We start from the raw sequence: 18,627 nt of genomic DNA, 5'->3' as shown, positions 1-18,627 counted from the left end.
TAGCAGATGACATGGTGGGGTGGAGGCACTTACCTGACCTCCCAGCAGGCAAGTCGCTGCTGCTTATGGGGGGAGGTGAGACTGATGGAATGAGGTCATCACAGTACAAATGTACCTGCTGAGCCAATCTGGCACCCCTAATAGTGCATCTGGCTTATTTCACCCCCTCTGCCACCTTGCCCCTTCCAGTAAGCAGCAATGACTGACTTACCAAGAGATCAGGTAAGCCCCATTATGCCATCTGCTACGGCTTCTCTAATGCTGCCCTATGTGGCTGACACTGGGGAAAGAAACAGTTTCACTTTCTTATGCCTTTGATTTCCCCCATAGTCTTGTTATAAAGTTGCTCAACGGTTTGCTTTTCATTCCGTCGCAATAAACAAACAACCTTCTTGAACCCTCATTTAACTCTCCCTTCCCTTTATCCCAATGCAGTTCTCCCCTTGAGCCACACCCTCCCCTCCATCTGCCACACTCACATAACATGTTTTTACTGCAGGGCTCCCCAATCAAGAGCTCAACTGCTGCCTTTTAAATTGCTGTCTAATTAAGAGTGATTATTCTCATTAAGTTTACAGGCCACGGGTGCCACTGAAAGGCAAGAGAGGTTTACTAAAGCACAAGGACTGTGTCCTCCCTGAGCTACATGAATAGGAAATCAATCTTGCCTGGGGCTAACCACGGGGACAAGAACTAGTTTGTTCATTTATTAAGAAAATTTATACCCCAAACCTATCAGCTTTGCACTCAGCGGCAGCTGAGTTTACTTGCTGAATCAAAGAGTCCTCATATGTGCTGTTAGTAAGAGAATGAACTTAGGGCATGGACTTTGAAATCCATGTGTTCTGCCTTCTCTGAGAGCCAGGAACTATATTGGAGGAAAGACCTTACTGGTGCTGCAGAGTAAACCATCAACAGTCAGGACAGATGATTATTTTAACCTTGAACACAAATTCCAACAGTAACACAATCTTCCCCATGTTTACTTAGCAGTAAGCTCCAGTGTGTTGAAGTGGGGGAAGGATTGCATCCCCAGGCCCATTTGACTTTTGTCAAGCTGTTTAATATTTTGAGGGATAGCAGAATGAGGCCCAGCCAGCATGAACCAGAGCAGTAATAATGATCCACAAAGTTCAGTACCTGCCTCTAACTGCGGCCAATACTGGACAGATCAGAGAAGTGCTCCCTTGTTTGTTGCCTTAGTGCAAAAAGTCTAGTGAAGTCCTGAGCACCAACATTTCACTCCAGAAATCTTTTGCTTTCTAATCCTCCCAAAATTTGATTAGTAGTGTTTTAATATTTCCCCATTTCCCACCAAAATCACACCACTGATTGCAGCTTGGAAATGAAGTACCCTGCTCATTAAAATGTCTTGAAAAACTCAAATCTAACCACTGTCAAAAGACACAGGATTGAATGGCCTACTGCCCGAACCAAACATGGCTGCTCTTGTGTTCTTTTCCCAAGTTGCACTGCACTTACCACAGCACTCTAGGAGAAGAACTCTAATCCAGTTCTTTCTTTACCATTTCCCATGCAAGTTTGGGAGGAGGCCATGGTTGCCAGGCAACCTTAGCTGCCTGCCTAGCACACAAGGAATCCATATGAAGAACTGTAAGCATCTAACTTTTTTTTTGAAAGCAGACAAATAAAGCCAGGGCTGTAGCCATAGCCAATTTTTTAACTGAATAACTATGTTTCAGGGTTGAAGGACAGCAAAAGAGCTTTGACAAGACTGAACACATACAATGAGGTGATATTGCTCAAATCATTCACCTGCACACACATCAATCCAAGCTAATTTCTGTCTCCCAGAGGAAATGATGAACACATCTGATAGTAATGGGAAATAATAATTGGTGGCGCAGGGAAGCAGGCAACCCAAGGATATTGAGAGTTGCTAACTTAGGACTTGCAGATATTTTCTGTTTATATGAAGTAGTAGCCATTTACATTGCTTCACTTTAGAGGTAATTAAAGTTAAAATTATGGAAAAGAGCTCCAATATTATGAAATGCTCAGCGTAGCTAATGCCGCAGAAGACAGAATTGGGATTCAAGATGAACTTGACAGATTGGATAACTGGGCCCAAACTAACAGAATGAATTTCAATAGGGACAAATGTAAGGTTCTGCACTTAGGCAGGAAGAACCAGATGCACAAATATAGGATGGGGGTCATCTGGCTTACTAGCAGTACATGTGAAAAGCATCTATGGGTCTTGGTGGACCACAAGCTTAACATGAGTCAACAGTGTGATGCAGCAGCAAAAAAAGCTAATGCTATTCTAGGCTGCATCAACAGAAGGACAGTGTCCAGATCAAGGGAAGTAATAGTACCACTCTATTATGCCTTATAGAGACCACACCAGAAATACTGTGTCCACAATTAAAGAAGGATATTGGCAAGCTGGAATGTGTGCAGAGGCGGGTAACCAAGACGATCAAGGGTCTGGAAACCAAACCTTATGAAGAACGGCTGAGGGAGCTGGGTATGTTTAACCTGGAAATTCTATTCTATTCTATAGTATTTTATTGTTATAGTGGTGCTTTAGTGGCTGTTTTCCCCACGTTCACAAGTTGTTATTTATGTGTCATTTTTACCTGTATGGGCCTATGGCCGTAAATAAAATTACAATACAATAACCTGGAAAAGAGGAGACTGAGCAGAAATATGATAGCCGTCTTCAAATATCTAAAGGGTTGTCCTATGGAAGATGGAGCAAGCTTGTTTTCTCCTGCTCTGCATATTCAATTTATTCAAGTTCCGAGCAAGGAGATTCCAACCAAACTTTCTGACAGAAAGAGCTGTTTGATAGTGGAACAAACTCCCTCAGGAGGTTGTGGACTCTCCTTCCTTGGAGGTTTTTAAGCCGAGATTGGATGGCCATCTGTCATGGGATGCTTTAGTTGAGAGTCCCGCATTGAAAGGGGGTTGGACTAGATGACCCTCAGGACCCCTTCCAACTCTACACTTCTATGATTCTAAGCTGCCTAACTGCACAGTCCTCTAGCTTGTATCTGAAGGCAGTTTCATGTACTAGCTTTTCTTACACAGCCATAACCTTCCCAAAGAAAAGACATGGATAGTCAATTGCCCTTTTATCCAAGGATACCCAGAGGATTGAATATCTGACATCCAGTCAATGTTCCAAGAGAATAAAACCATTTGAGCACATATACACACCCTTTCCATACTTTGTAATATTCAGTTTCCTATCAGGAAAGTACTGTATCTCCATGAAGGGAAAATTAACCTATGGTTAATTTGCAATTATGCATGGAACGCGTGAAATTGTTTGTTTTGTTAAATTTATAAAGTTCAAACCAAGGAAATTTAAATAAAATCAGGAATGTTTAATCTGCAGTTTACTTCACCAAGAAAAAGGTTTTGCACATCTTGCCACCTAGTTGGTAGAATATAACGGTTTTCATTTAAAGAGGGCATTTATATAGGAGCATATGACAGAACCTTTGGTCAAAGCCTTAACATGCCTTTTGAACTGCAAAATTATATACATTTGGTTATATACCAACTGTTTAACATGGGTGGGGAGCCTGAGGTCCAAAGGGCAAATGCAGCCATCAAGACTTCCTCCGTCTGGCTGTAGCAGCCAGCAAGGAGGGGCACTGCCACACAAATGACCTCCCAGCAGCAGAGTAGCTGCCACTTAGAAGAAGGGTTGAAGGGGCAGGGGCCCTGGTACTGCTCCCACACAGTGCCAACATCCCCACCACCTCACTTGCCCTTACTTCTCCTAGTAAGCAGTAGTGCTTCTGTTGCCTGGAAGTCAGATGCACAGTGGCAGACCATTACTAGTCACTACTGCTCTCTGGTCCCCATGCCTCTTACCAGGTCACACTCTCCCCAAAGCCGCACCCCCTTTTCCCAGGTGACACCCCTCACCTGTCCTGCTCCAAACCTTACTCTGGTTCATTTGTCTGCCTAGAATGTCTCCCATCAACTCTTGCTTGCCTGAATGGAGGATGGAGAGTTGTGGGCACATGTCAATAGCTGTAGAAATCTCCCACTTTAGTTGGGCTTGCTGTGTTGTGAAACAACACCTTTAATGCAGTGTTTGATTTTGGGTTGCAGATTTATTGACATAGAGCCTTCCTTGTAGATGGCACAGTATAAAGAACTGGTATGATGGGCCCCTTTCCTAAAAGGATTACAATCTAAAACAGACACAGAGAATTATGGAGGCATAATTAGGCAGAAGAATATGTAACCACCCTGTTTTGCTATCTATAAAAAAGGATCAAATATTTTAAGTCTAATCAGTTTCTTTTCCTAATTCAGATTTTGTTGCAAACTACATTTTTAAACAAAAGACAATTAATGTAATTGAGCTTTTCAAATTGCACAAATCCTTTTTTATTTTAAAAAATCTGATATTTTAAACATAATTGAATTTCCATCCTTTTATTTTCTTTCATTGCATAAAGCTGGCACAATTTCTGATTCCAGCTGCTACAAATATGACTGGCACCTTGGAATTACAAATAGTTTCCAGATTTCCAAAGTAACCCTATTAAAATGTCAATGATTATCATTCATGATTCTTAATCAGAAAGGGGTGCTATAAATGCTTAGTGTCTAGACTTGAACTAATATGTAATCACTTGGTAGCATCCCCCCACCCCCCCACCCCAAAAAAGCTGGCTCTGGTCTTTAACCTCCCTCTATTGTTGCTTTTGGAAAAGCAGGCAAGCTCCTGGGAACTCCTATGTTCTTCTCCCAAAAACATCAGCTTCCAACAGGCTGGAAGTGATCAACAGAGACTGGAGTTCCCGGTTAGTACCCCATGCTGTTAAAACATTTCCTCAAAAGCATCTGGAACTGGCCATTATCAGAGAAAGGATGCTAGGCGCAATGAACTCTCTGACCTGGCAAAAGCTACTCCTCCCCTGTTCTTGTCCAGGATGATAAATCACAACACGTGTCACCCCCCCCCCATCATTTAAATCATTGCAATAAAATCCTCCTACAGCAAAAAAATAAAAAAGGAAAAGATAAAACTCCGCATGAACACGTTGTGATCTTACATCACTGGAGAGCTTCGTTAGCTCATTAAGCAGCCAGCAATCAGGAAGCAGAGGGAAGCACGGTATGAAAACATACACAAACACACTTCTTATGTTGTGGAGGCCACACTCTGCTTCCATTTAAATGCTTCCCTGCATTGTTTTTCATCTCTGGTACTGGGGCGGGGGGGGGGCGTGGAATCCAACAAGCTCATGAACCCTATGGCTGGACCTGCTGATCAGAAGGTTGGCAGTTCGAATCCCCACGATGGGGTGAGCTCCCCTTGCTCTGTCCCATCTCCTGCCAACTTAGCAATTCGAAAGCACGCCAGCGAAAGTAGATAAATAGGTACCACTGTGGTGGGAAGGTAAATGGTGTTTCCGTGTGCTCTGGTTTCCGCCATGGTGTTCCGTTGCACCAGAAGCAGTTTAGTCCTGCTGGCCACATCCTCATCATCCTCATCATCATAAATTTTATTTATACCCCGCCCTCCCCAGCCAAGACCGGGCTTAGGGCGGCTAACAGCCAATAATAAAAACAAGCTGATTGAAATACAACTTAAAAAACAAGATTAAAATACAACATTAAAACAATTAAAACATTAAAATGCAGCCTCATCACAGGAAGAAAAAGGAAAAAAGAAGGGGGGGGAGGGAGTCAAACTGATTCTAAGCCAAAGCCCAGGCAGAACAACTCTGTCTTACAAGCCCTGAGGAAAGAAATCAGATCCCGCAAGGCCCTGGTCTCATGAGACAGAGTGTTCCACCAGGCCGGAGCCAGTGTTGAAAAGGCCCTGGCTCTGGTTGAGGCTAATCTAACTTCCTTAGGGCCCAGGACCTCTAGGGTGTTGCTATTTATGGACCTTAAGGTCCTCTGTGAAATGACCCGGAAAGCTGTCTGCAGACAAACGCTGGCTCCCTTGGCCTGATATGAGATGAGTACCACAACCCCATAGTCGCCTTTGACTGGTCTGAACCATCCAGGGGTCCTTTACATTTACCTTTTTACGTATTCTTTGAATACAGGATTCAGCTTCCTCTGTACACATGCAAGGAGACTAAGCAAACCATCAAAGGAGTAAGGAACTTTCCCCATGAGTCCAAGGGGACTTTGGGCCTGTAAGTCTCATGAAGGCTGAAACTGTTTAGGCCTCTTGTTCATATATTCAGATTACTCTCCATTTTGACTCTAACTGGGAATAGATGGGACAGTGGGGAAAGGCTCCTGCGCAAGACAGATCATGGGCCAATTCATGCACAGAGTGCCCTTGACTCAGTGCCCATATTTCAAATGGTTTTCAGGAACTGGAGGGTTCAGAAATTAAAAAAATACATTCCTGACTACTCACAACGCCAGTCAATACAGCAAAGAGATGGCTCATCTACATTTGCATGCATCACATGCCTAGAGAGCATGGCTCCAATCAGTTTTCCCCTTGCCCAACTCGTTTCTCAGGGAAAACTCACTCTTTAGTGCTAGATTGGCGCAAATGCCAGTCCAGAGAAAACCTGAATTGCTGTTTGCTCTGATTTAACACTAAGGAGCAGTTTTCCTCAAGGGAGAAAGCAGTGGGACAATGGGATGTGTGGCTAAGCATAGCTTGTAGGAAATGCTTTTGTGAATCGGCACTCGTGAGTCTATCCCTCTGCTTGCTTCTGTTTCTTTAGGGAGACATCTAAAACTGAACAAAAAGTCTGCCACTGTTTCTCCATGGCTTACCACCTCGCTTTGCAAAGATCAGCAAGAATAGCTCACATCTTTATTACTGTGGAGTAACTAATATGAGGTAGTGTTGGAAACAGACCCCAACAACACTGGCTCTTCCACCCAGATTTGAGAGCCTGCTGATCCATCGCCACTCTCTCCCCCTGAAAGGCCACTTCAGAACCCAGGCCAATTTTGGCAGTTGCAGAGTCCCCCCACTCCCACTTCTTCTTGGCTTCATTCTGTCCTCCAACTACCCACCACCTCCCCCCCCCCACGCCTTTGGGACCACCCAAAGCATCGCTATGGCAACAAAGCGATGTCACAAACAGCGGGTTGTAACTGTAGGGACCAGGCAGACAGGCTCCGCTCTGGAGAAGCAGAGTTCTCTTTTCATGCAAATGTTTGTCCGATTAGTTATGTCCCAAAGCCCATTCCCACCCCCCTCCCAGGCTGAGCAGCTACGGAGCAAATCCTGCCTTGTTATAAATGGGTCTCAGGGTGGCCTTCCAAGTCACTGTGCCCAACTGTATCAGGATCTGGGAAGGAAGCACAAATAATGCTCTTTAAAAACACAATTATTTTTGGCATCTCTGGTTTCCTGCCTGTGGAAGCACCTAACCTCTGGTATTTTCCCAATGGCTGCTTCTCTCCCATAACAGTGGTACCTCGGGTTACAGACACTTCAGGTTACAGATGCTTCAGGTTACAGACTCCGCTAAACCAGAAATAGTACCTCGGGTTAAGAACTTTGCTTCAGGATGAGAACAGAAATCACACAGCGGCAGTGGGAGGCCCATTACCTAAAGTGGTACCTCAGGTTAAGAACAGTTTCAAGAACAGACCTACAGAACAAATTAAGTTCTTAACCCGAGGTACCACTGTAAATCAGAAATCTTGCTTATTCTCACACAAGCCACGTGCAGCAGGTTACCTGACCTACAGGACATGGAAAAGAAATAGGTGGCCGGAGATTATCCTAGCTTCGACACTCACTCGTGTACTGCAGGTCACATGCACGTCTCCAATATGATCCTTCATGACGCCTGGAAGGGGCTTAGAACAGCCAGATCCACTTCTAGATATTGGTGCGACCGTCATGCGTCCCAAGATGCAACTGCAAAACACCTTTCTAGCCTAGTGGGTGGTCTCCAATATGTCATGCTCAGGTTTCCACAGTTCCAAATACCCATCCACTATCTGCATTAATAGATCGCCTCCAAATGACCATAGAGGCTCTCTCAGTGAGCACAGTTCGTTTTGCCCTCCCTTTCGCTGCAAAACCGGTAAAGAAAGGGGCGAGCGATCTGGTTCTCACAAGCGCCGGGAAAACAGTGAAAAGTCAATTTCCCCCTCACGTGAAAACTAATGGCATTTTAAACAGGGGAGAAAGGAAGAAAATGCTTCTAAGCCCGACATCCCCGGCTTCCCTGCAGTGTTCTCCAGTGGCGCAGTGAGCCGGATAGCTGGACATCTGCTTCCCAGCAAGCATCAAAGGCTTTCCTTGCAAAGTCACATCCAGATGGAATCCTTTAGGAGGGCTTTCCTCTCCTTTTCCCAACCCTCGTCTCCCTTTCCAATCCCTGAGAGGCAGTCTTTGAAATCCATCCATCAACTGGCATTAACACATGGATGCACACATGCACGCACGCACACACACACACACACACACGAACAAACAAACAAACACAAAGCTCTCCCACGACATCCCCTCCTTCCTCCTCTACAGTTGCCCTGTTTGGAAATGCGGTCAAAAGTGGAAGGAAACACTCCAGCCCAGTAACTGCAACCCGTCGACCAGAAGCCCGGCTTCGCTTTTCAACACAACCAAAAGCAAGCAACTTGGGAGTAAGGCGGGGGAGGAAAATGATGCTGCAGGATGTCGTCGAAAGACATCTACGTACCCAAAGCATGCAAGACAGGCAAACCCAGGTCATCCTGTCACCAGATCGGCCCTTTGGGAGACTCAATGAAACCGACAGCATAACAGCATCAGCTCAGCACATCCTCCGCGCAGCCAAGGGGTAGGAGGACTAGGCAGAGGCAAGGAGAAAGCGCGAGGCTTTCCAGCCAACAGCAACGTATAGGCATGTGCCTCTCTGCCGCTGCTGCCTCTTCGCCTTCCCTTGCCTGGTGTCACCGTGGATTCCTCTCCTTGCTTCTTCTTGGGTCAGCTCCTTCACCTCCAAAGGAAAGGGGGAGGGGCGGTGCCTCTGGAGAAACCCTCTCTTTATGGCTGCAGACCCCTCCCCTCCAGGCCCCTCCTCGATGGGCAGCTGCATAACTTTGCCGCGCTTTTATATAGTTTAATGGTTGAAAGGCTGCCGAGTTTCAGCTGCAGCCCCATCCCCACAAGAGAAGCAAAGGGAGGAGGAGGAGGAGGAGGAGGGGGGAAGGAGAAATGAAACACACGGCTATGCTCCTCCGGGGGAAGCTGGGGCTGGCTAAGCACGAAAGGACACTGAAGTCGTGTTCAGGAGAGTCTAGCAGATTTAGACCCACAACCCATGAGCAATAAAATCCTTATTGTGGGAAGCCTGTCTCCGAATCAGCGGCAGGCTATCTGAGCATTAAATATGACCAAATCAATCTCCAGGACTGAATTCTTCTGGGTGGCAGTGGGAGTGTCACACCATCTCTAAATACGAACAGCACCTAGCATCATTTTAGTGTTAAATGAAGACTAACTTGTAGCAGCAGATATTCATGCCAGAGACTTTGATTGTTTACTCTTTTAAGTCATGGAATTTGGTTTCTGGCCAGTCGCTATTTATGCCAAAATTTGGCATTTGAGTTAAGTTCCACTGCAAAAGCAACCAATTTGCCATGAATTCACTTGTAGGGCTTGGGTTTGGGGGATGAAAAGAGGTCTGGATCTTTTGGCTGCATTTCTTTTAACTTCTTTTAACTTAACAAGCACAATCGTTGCAGTCTAAATATCAACATCAGATATCTGAATTAGGATTTTGATAATTGTTTTTTTATGACAGAAATCATTATGGCGAAGTTTGCTTTTTGAAGTCAGGGATTAGCATAGCCCTATGCTATGTGGAAATGCAAAAAGGAAGAAAGTGCTTGAAAAAGAGATAAATACATATTCTCTTAATTGGTTTTGGAAGCTTGCCAAATGCATTCTGCTTCTGGAAAATAAGGTGTGTGCATTAACTTTCCTGCATTTTTTGCAAGCACCTTAAGACAGGTGGACACATTCCTGCTTCCCGCCCCCCTCAAAAAGCAAGTCTAATTGGCTCTTGGTTTCAGCCTTAGATATCTCTTAATTCCAATTCCTGCCATACACAATACCCAACATAAAGAAACAGCCGTCAAACCACATTGCCCCAGGTTAATGTGCCTCTAGGCCCTAGGCCAGAGGCTTTCAACCTTTTTGAGTCCACAGCTCCATTAACCAACTACATTCTTTCTGCGGCACCCCTATGGGGATCAGGATCCCAGTTATGTCACCTCTTGCCTGCAGAGCAGTCTCTCACTCTTTTTTGAACACTCTCCCTTGTGGAGTGTTCCCCCAGCCTCCTTTCCTCTCCACTCTCCTTGTGAGTCCTCCAGGCAGCCGCTGCCACTGCCGTTGCCATTGCCCCTGGTCTCTGAGCTGCCTACCCACCCCCCACCATCCCAAAGAGAGATTCCTCCTGGAAGCACCATTCACCTATGGAGCTTATAGTCAGAGCTGCTACAATAAACACCTGTGCAAGGCTTGGAGAGGCAGAGATGTGAGAGAGCATCAGAGGAGGGAGGGAAGGAAAAGGGGACAGAGGTTAGTGTTGCCCACGGCACCCTTAACCATCATTCAAGGCACCCCAAGGTGCCACGGCACACTGGCTGAAATCCACTGCCTCAATATGCAGCAGAGAGAACTCCTTCCATTCACAGTCCACTTCCTAAAACTAGACAGCAGCATGAGACTGAAAGAATATAACCTTGCTACAAATAGGTGAGTTTGCACAACAGAGACACACACAAACCAAGGACAACTAGCTGGTGGAAGAAGAAGAAGCCGCCTTAATTTGGCAAATCTGGAGCAGCTGAATTGACCACATGGGTCCTCCTCATTCTCCTACTAGCTCAGTGCTGACTGTTCTTTTTTCTTGGGCTTCCTTGAGCCTGCTGCCTTGGCATTGCCGGGTCCTGCCAATTGAGATCCTTTATTAAAAACAGCTTGGGCCTGGAAGTGTGTTTCCCCCTGAACGGCCATGCTTACATTTGGTTCATATTTCCTTCCAGCAACACACAGAATTCGGTTCACGTTTGATTTCCAGATTAGACAAGCCTTGGAAACGCAGCAGGGGGTGGACCAGTGATTGGCAGCTTTGAAAGAAAGGAGTAAATGTGGGGGAGAAAAGAGAAAAGCTTTGAGAGAGAGAAAGGGACAAAGACTTAGGTGGGTTGGTTGATGCGCTGTACAATCTTAACTAAGCTAAAAGACCTAGACCTATGAGCCCTGAAATTGATATGGGGAGGGTCTGTAGCTCACTGGCAGGACACATTATTTGCATCCAAAAGGTCCCAGATTCAATCACCACCATCTCCAGTTTAAAAAGGATCTCAGGTTAGCAGGGCTGCAGAGGAAAATGTCTGAGTCCTTGAGAGCTGCTGTCAGTCAGAGTAGACCATACTGAGCTAGATAAACTAATGATCTGGCTCCGTATAAGGCAGTTTTATATGTCCAATTATTGGCCAATAAATGCAGCCTTGAAAATATGCCTACAGACATTCCTAGCCTGCCTGTCTATATATACCTACACCTGTGGCAAATGGGCAGCCCAAAGGCAGGGAGGGGACTTTCAGTTTACAAAAACTTCTTTGCTTGGGCACCTGAAGGAACAACTTGCTGTCCTAAGTGAACAGTCTGGAGACGAAGTCTAAAACTACAGGACACTGATATCACTGTCTCTTTGGGATCCATTTGAATTTCCTACAGCCCACATCAAGCAGATGGTTGCATGAGGGAGCTCCTTGCAGAATGCTGCCCAGTAAGTCATTCACCTATGCCAGTGGTTCTCAAAGGGTGTGGTGCACCACACTGGTGAGCCAGGAGAGGATGGCAATTGTAGCAGGAAGATTCAAGGACAATCATAGAAACATTTAAACATTTCAGAGTAGTATAGTATACTAACAAAACAAAACAAATATTATTTACATAATATGGGTACAGTACATATCTTTTCAAAATGAGAGCATCAAGTATGTGGGAATGATTAATGTTCATAACTGCACTGATTTATAGTTTCTGGGTGTCCCATGATCATATTATAAAGTAGTTGTGTTCTGTGTTGTTTCTTTTTGTTTTCCAATGTATTTCTTATCAATTAAAAAAAATGTTGTGGTGAAAGCAAATTTTTATTCTGAAAGTAGGGCCCAGAGAAACAAGTTTGAGAACCACAAGCCTATGCCATCAGTTGCCTCTGGCCCAATGGCTTTGGCCTCTGGCTACTGCAGAATTGACATTGGCTTAGGTCTGACATGGCCATTCAACATTCATCTTCATCTGATAGAACCAAACCCACAACTGGGTCATGTCCCAATGTAATGTGGCTCGTATATCAGCAGCACCATTTCCTTCCTCTGGTAGTATTGCTTTTTAATGGGGATAACGAGATTAGGGAGGGTTGAAGGAGGAAAGTGAAGTGGGGGGGGGGACAGGGAGAAAATGAGAAAGATAGTTGGCTTGCAAACAAGATGGTCCCAAGCCTTGGGCTGGGACAAAATGGTGAGCCCCCGACAACAATGAAGTAAAGTACCACTATAAACAACTCACTAGAGCTTACCACATCAGGACAAAGCCCAATAGGCCCAGTTTATCCCTGGGTTTATCCCTGGGTTTGGGACGCAGGTGGCGCTGTGGGTTAAAGCCTCAGCGCCTAGGGCTTGCCGATCGAAAGGTCGGCGGTTCGAATCCCTGCGGCGGGGTGCGCTCCCGCTGCTCGGTCCCAGCGCCTGCCAACCTAGCAGTTCGAAAGCACCTCCGGGTGCAAGTAGATAAATAGGGACCGCTTACCAGCGGGAAGGTAAACGGTGTTTCCGTGTGCGGCTCTGGCTCTGGCCAGAGCAGCGATGTCACGCTGGCCACGTGACCCGGAAGTGTCTCCGGACAGCGCTGGCCCCTGGCCTCTTAAGTGAGATGGGCGCACAACCCCAGAGTCTGTCAAGACTGGCCCGTACGGGCAGGGGTACCTTTACCTTTACCTTTATCCCTGGGTTTAAGAATTTCTTCCAGAATATGTCAGAATTCCTGTGCACCAAGGGAGCAAGCTCAACTTACAGTTCAATGCATAAATGCTGCCACACACAAAAAATGGCAGCCACACAGTTAGTTCTCCATCTCCTTCCAGAACATTCTAAAAGAATTTACCTATCTCAGTGTCACTGCCATCACATACTTCCCCCCAGCCCTGTTGTCAGCAGCCAATGATGTGAACTGTGGTGGTAAGAAAACTCAGAAATGTCATGCCATGGGTTAAGTTCTACTAGACATTATGAACCAAGAGCTAAACACTTATATGATCAAAGCACAGCTACCACTGGACAGGCCTATGGACATTTTCCATGCTGTTGATTTCTCCAGGTACAGGACTCTAAAGGAACTTAAGGCAGCATCGAAGACATCTCAAACATTTAATCCATTTAACAAGAGATTATACTTTTGCCATGTATGTCTCAGGTTCTGTTGTGCTACTGACACAAAACAGGAAGTCCACACTAGAGATAGTTAGGGTACATATCTATCAATATAGGTTACATCCACACCATCTATTTAAATTGTTGTTGTTGTTGTTAAAGCACTATGACACCACTTTAAACAGCCATGACTTCCTCCAGAGAATTCTGGGAGCTATAGTTTGTTTAAAGGTGCTGAGAGTTTTTAGGAGACCCCTATTCCCCCGCACAGAGCTATGATTCCCACAGTTCCTATGAAGAGGGATTGGTTGTTAAAAGGCACACTGGAAACTGTAGCTCTGAAATGGGAATAGGGGTCTCAGGACCATTAACAAACTACAGCTCCTCGAATTCTTTGGGGGAAGCCATGACTGCTTAAAGTGCTACTGTAATGCTTTAAATGGATGGGGTGAATGTAGCCATAATCACACAACTGGGATTCCCACAGAGTTGCAGCATGAAAATCCTGGGTGCCTACAGGGCCATCTCTTAAAATAAAGTACATCTGGCGCTTCTGTTAATTAGTTCATTTATACAGTTGCCCCACTCTTTCTCACAACATTTTCAAGACCAGGTTAGGGCATGAGACATGTCGTGCCAGAGTCCGCTCCATTTGCTGTGCTGCCTGACGCAATGAGACCTTCCAACAAAACCAGAGGCGGCAGCAGGCCTGGAGAATGAGGGACCTCACTCGCCAAGCCCTGTCTGGGAAACCACAACAATGCCGCCTTTTATCCAGTACCACAGCAGGGGAGAGAGGAACCACCACAGCTCTGCCTTTCCTTTCCCTCTGCTCCTTCCCTAACCCCAGCCACGCCAAGCCCCAGCATGGAGATATCAGTCAATGAAATGGCTTTGCAGATTCTGGTGGATAAAACCCAGATTTTGGCATCTTTAGGGAATTTAATGGTCTGTCATCCAAATTAAAGAAATCTTAGTCAATTAATTGCAGGGGTTTCATTTGTTTAATTGACTAATCAATTGTTTGGGTTGAATATGCCATTGTTATCATCCTGGCATCAAGTTGGGGCTTAATTCGTTTGCCCAGGCTTTCCAAGTTTTGTAAGCTGATTAGGGCTTAATCTGCTCTGTTGTTTTCGGCTGCTTTATTTGTTTCATGGTGCATTTCAGTATGTATCATTATTATTTCATTATTTGATTTAGTTGTTTTACTCTGTGTTCTGTATATTGTCCTGCTATCTGTACTGACGAATGTCAGATTCTACACTTGTTTAATAGAACAAATTAGATACTTATTTTTTATTTGTTTAGCGGTGAAAATTCTCAATCATTTTATAATCAAAAGAAGTTAAACTGATTTCTAAAATAGTAATAAAGTACAATACAATATAGTAATAATAAAATAAAATCAATGTGAGTAAACAGTGAAACCACTAAAATTTGTGTGCTGCTCTGGTTTGCCCAAGCAGCTTAGCCACAGGACCCGGAAGCTGTACTCCAGCTCCCTCGGCCAATAAAGCAAGATGAGCGCCGTAACCCCAGAGTCGGTCATGACTGGACCTAACGGTCAGGGGTCCCTTTACCTTTACTATATTGTGTATTTATTTTTTTTCATTGAACACTCTTTCTGTATATTTTCTTTAAATAAAAAAATCTGTATGCCTTATCTACAATTATGAAATGTATCAGCGCCTTCTTTCTATCTTTTTGTTCTCTTCTCCTTTTCTCACCTTTCTTGTCCTTTCCCCTCTTTTTCTTCTCTTTTGCTCTCCTCCCATTATCTTAAATACATGCTGTATCTTTTTCGATAGACACATAGGCGTAACCAAGGGTGGACAGGGGGCAGCTCCCCCCCACCCCAATCAAGTAAAACAATAGAAATACTTAACTAACTGACCAATCACATCAGTTCTGCCTCCCCTAACAAAAATCCTGGCTACAGCAATGACCTTACATTACTTTTACTTTTTGATGACCTGTTGTCATCTATGTCTTTTCTTACTATATTTTTTTTAAAAAATGTGTTTTTTTAAAGAAGGAAACATAAAAATCCTGAAGCAAACATATTTTGATGTTCTTTTGGTGGAGACATAAATGTGTGGGAGCAGACATGTCATAGAAGCATTTGCTTCTGTTTGACGGGGAAGAAGAAATATCTCTTCTAATACTGTGTTTCTATTTTAATTTTTAAAAAAATCAAAACAAAATCTGCTGTCCACTTAACTGGGATACCTTATCAATCCATCAAGAGTGATTTTTTTATTAACTCTAACTGGTTAAATATTGGAACTCCAACCTATGGGCACCGGGAGCATACCTAGACTCACAAAAGGCATATATATCCCAGCATGCCCAGTGCAAAATGACTTTGGAAAGTTAAGGAAAATTCCCTTTAAACCAGCCTTTGCCTGATTGGGACTGATAAGAGTTACAGGCCAAAGCATCTGGAAGGCACCAGATGGGTGAAAGCTGCCTTAAGCAGGGCTACTCTGTAAGTAAGAAAGGCACCCTGGAGAAGTCAGCAGCCCATTCAAGGTACGTGAGGTTCCCAGGTCCTCTCAAGAAAGAGAAGGTGGTGTTTCGATATCCCTCTACATGTGTGTTTTGAAGAATGCATGGCAAAAGAGGAGAAAGGGCAAGGGAAACCAAATAAAAGCACTTTTTGTGTATTCTCTCCCACCTATATCAATGTCCCTTTAAGTCATTCCGAAAATGAAAGCTGGTAAAACAAGATTCAATATTTTGCATTTTGCATCCAAGGCGCTTATCACTGCCAAGTTTTAGAGCTAAACAGTAGGTTTCATTCAGCTCTGTTCAGAAGTTCTGATTGTAATTGACTTGCAGCTGACATCTTGGCAAGCTTATCCTGCTAATTAACTTGCAAGGGAGCTCTAGTCTTGGGTAGCACTTGCAACTCAGCTCATGAAAAGGGCACTTGCTGTGCTCTTCCTAATTGCCAGTAGCATCATCAACTCAGATGGGACTGGAGAACCTGCTTATCATTGCACTTAGGTGAAAACAACTATTTGCATATTTCTGATCCATTATAGCACCCAACTGCACCCAGCCTAGATTTCTAGTTAGAGATGGCAACCCTAGGGTAGGTTCCTGCTGTCATAAAGGAGCCATTTTTATTGACGCCATCCCTAAAGGAAGTTCTTGCTAAGGAAAATGGAGGCATGCTTCAGATTTCCTCCATGCAAAATGTACACGTTCTAAACATATGGCCAAACATATGACTGAATTATTATCCTTGGATTATCTTTCTCTTTTCCTAGATAGTTTCCCCACAACCTGTCCAAAATGCAACTGTAGTAGATCTGTCCTGAACAGGATCAGAAAGTTACACTAGATATCCAAGGTCCTCAAGCTTGTTCTGTGTCAGAATTTCCTAGAATTCAAAGTATCCCCAACAGATGCCTCACAGGCTATGCACACACCACACATTTTAAGCATATTTAAAGCACATTACTAGCCAACAAGGAATCCTAGGAACTTAAGTTTGTTATGGGTGCTGGGAACTAGAACTATGTGAGGCATAAACTACAGTTCCCAAGATTCTTTGGAGAAGTCAGATGCGTTAAATGCTTGCTGTGGACGCAGCCACAGTCCCACTCAATGATTTTGAGAGAGTCCACAAAGTCTCTAACAGAGTCACAATTCAGTGTGATCACATTGCATTGATATGCCTTTGTCTTGGGGAATGGGAAAATGCAGAGAAAATCTTGATTTAGAGCCTCGAAACAAACAGTGCTGGAGGCCATAAGGTGGATCCTGAGGGCTCTCTCCCATCCACTTTTTTTTTTGGTGTTTTTTTTTTGTTCCCTGCCTCCCTCTCAGTTTACAGCTGTGCTATCAAAGAGCCAGCTCATTAAAGCCCTTTATCACCTCATAAGTGCTTTTACTGCTGTTTCCCCTCCTCTTAAAAAAAAAAACTTTACAAAGTGATAGTTGTAGCCAATGCAGTTCATTGCCCAGCTGATCTCATTACATGATGGGACAGCCTCCTCCCACATCCCTGCCCCAAAGCACAGGGGAGACAAGAAATAAGGCCACAGGCAACAGATGCCAAACTGGAGACTTGAAGACCGTGCCAATATCTTGGGAAGAGGACACAAATGCTGTGCCTCCCCAGTAGCCTGTTCATTCCCTTCATCTCCTATCTTCTTTTGCATGCTGCCTTATAACAGAGTCGTACAGCTCAGTCGGTAGAGCATTAGACTCTCAATCTCAGGGTCGTGGGTTTGAGTCCCACTTTGGGTGAAAGATTCCTGAATTGCAGGGGTTTGGACTAGATGACCCTCCGTTGTCCCTTCCAACTCCACAAATTGGTGATTCTGTGTTTTGCCCATGTTGCAGATAGGGGAATGCAGTCCGAGATATATCAGCTTCCTTAAAACCACAGCATCTCATCTCCTACACTAGGGATGGAGAACCTTTCTCAGTATGACAGAGCCACATTCCCTCATGGGCGACCTTTCAGGGACCACATGCCAGTGCTGGCCAGGACCAGAAGCAAAGGTGGGTGGAGCAACAGGTAAGACTCTTGACAGTCCAAGTCAGAGGTTTCTACATGCACCCATGTTCCACACAAATCTCTCCTTCTTCCCTCCAGGCGAGTAAGAGACATTGTCACAGTTCAAAGGCACATTCCAGACAGGCAAAAGGTGGGCATGGAGAAGGACTGTTGAGTGGCATAGCCTGGGGTTAGGAATGTAGACTGGGAAGTGGAGAAGGACTGGGAAGACTCCTAAGGGCCAGGTAGAGAGGTCCGGAGGGCAATATTCAGCCGCTGGGCCCAAGGTTCCCCACCCATGTCTTAAACCAACATACAATGCAAATGCAGAAAGGTCAAAATAAAGAGTGCAAATGGTGGGTGGGTGCAAATGAGAAGCAAGTGTTGCATGCAAGCAGCAAACAGAAGAAAAAACTATGGCAATATATGCCAAGAACAAAATAGAACTGCTTGAGGGAGATGGGAGGCAATGCATACAACAGGCCGTCAAGAATGCACTTTCCATCACTCCCAGTATCAGAAAAGCTGGTATTACACCTATTGGTTTCCTGCTTCTACCAAAGGCCTGCAGAACAAGGCTTCCCATTCATCTGCAAGTACAGAAGGAAGGAGGATTCGGTGCCACATCCAGAGACTCCAAAATAAACTAGTGCTGGTCCCACCCAACTCTTTGGCTGCAAGATATTTGTTTTTAAAATAACATATTTAAGATTGGATAATTGCAATTTTACGATGGATTAACTATC

At 44.7% G+C, this 18,627-nt stretch overlaps 1 protein-coding gene across 14 annotated transcripts in view; it reads right to left on the bottom strand.

The window, feature by feature from the left end:
* Positions 1-18,627, bottom strand: part of TNS1 (tensin 1) — a 327,307-nt gene that overhangs the window by 246,071 nt on the left and 62,609 nt on the right. The window contains exon 1 of one of the 14 annotated variants that reach the window (XM_079968282.1): positions 8,637-8,751. The exons of the other annotated variants lie outside the window; for them this stretch is intronic. Coding sequence (XP_079824408.1) covers positions 8,637-8,717 — 81 coding nt within the window. The 5' untranslated portion in view covers positions 8,718-8,751. Of the gene's footprint in view, positions 1-8,636; positions 8,752-18,627 lie in introns of those variants that run through there. 14 annotated transcript variants of the gene reach the window in all.

Source organism: Podarcis cretensis, assembly GCF_951804945.1.
Source record: "Podarcis cretensis genome assembly, chromosome: 1".
In the NCBI taxonomy this organism is placed as follows: Eukaryota; Metazoa; Chordata; class Lepidosauria; order Squamata; family Lacertidae; genus Podarcis; species Podarcis cretensis.
Note: the sequence above shows the minus strand (reverse complement) of the source record. Positions and strands in the feature narration are given on the sequence as shown.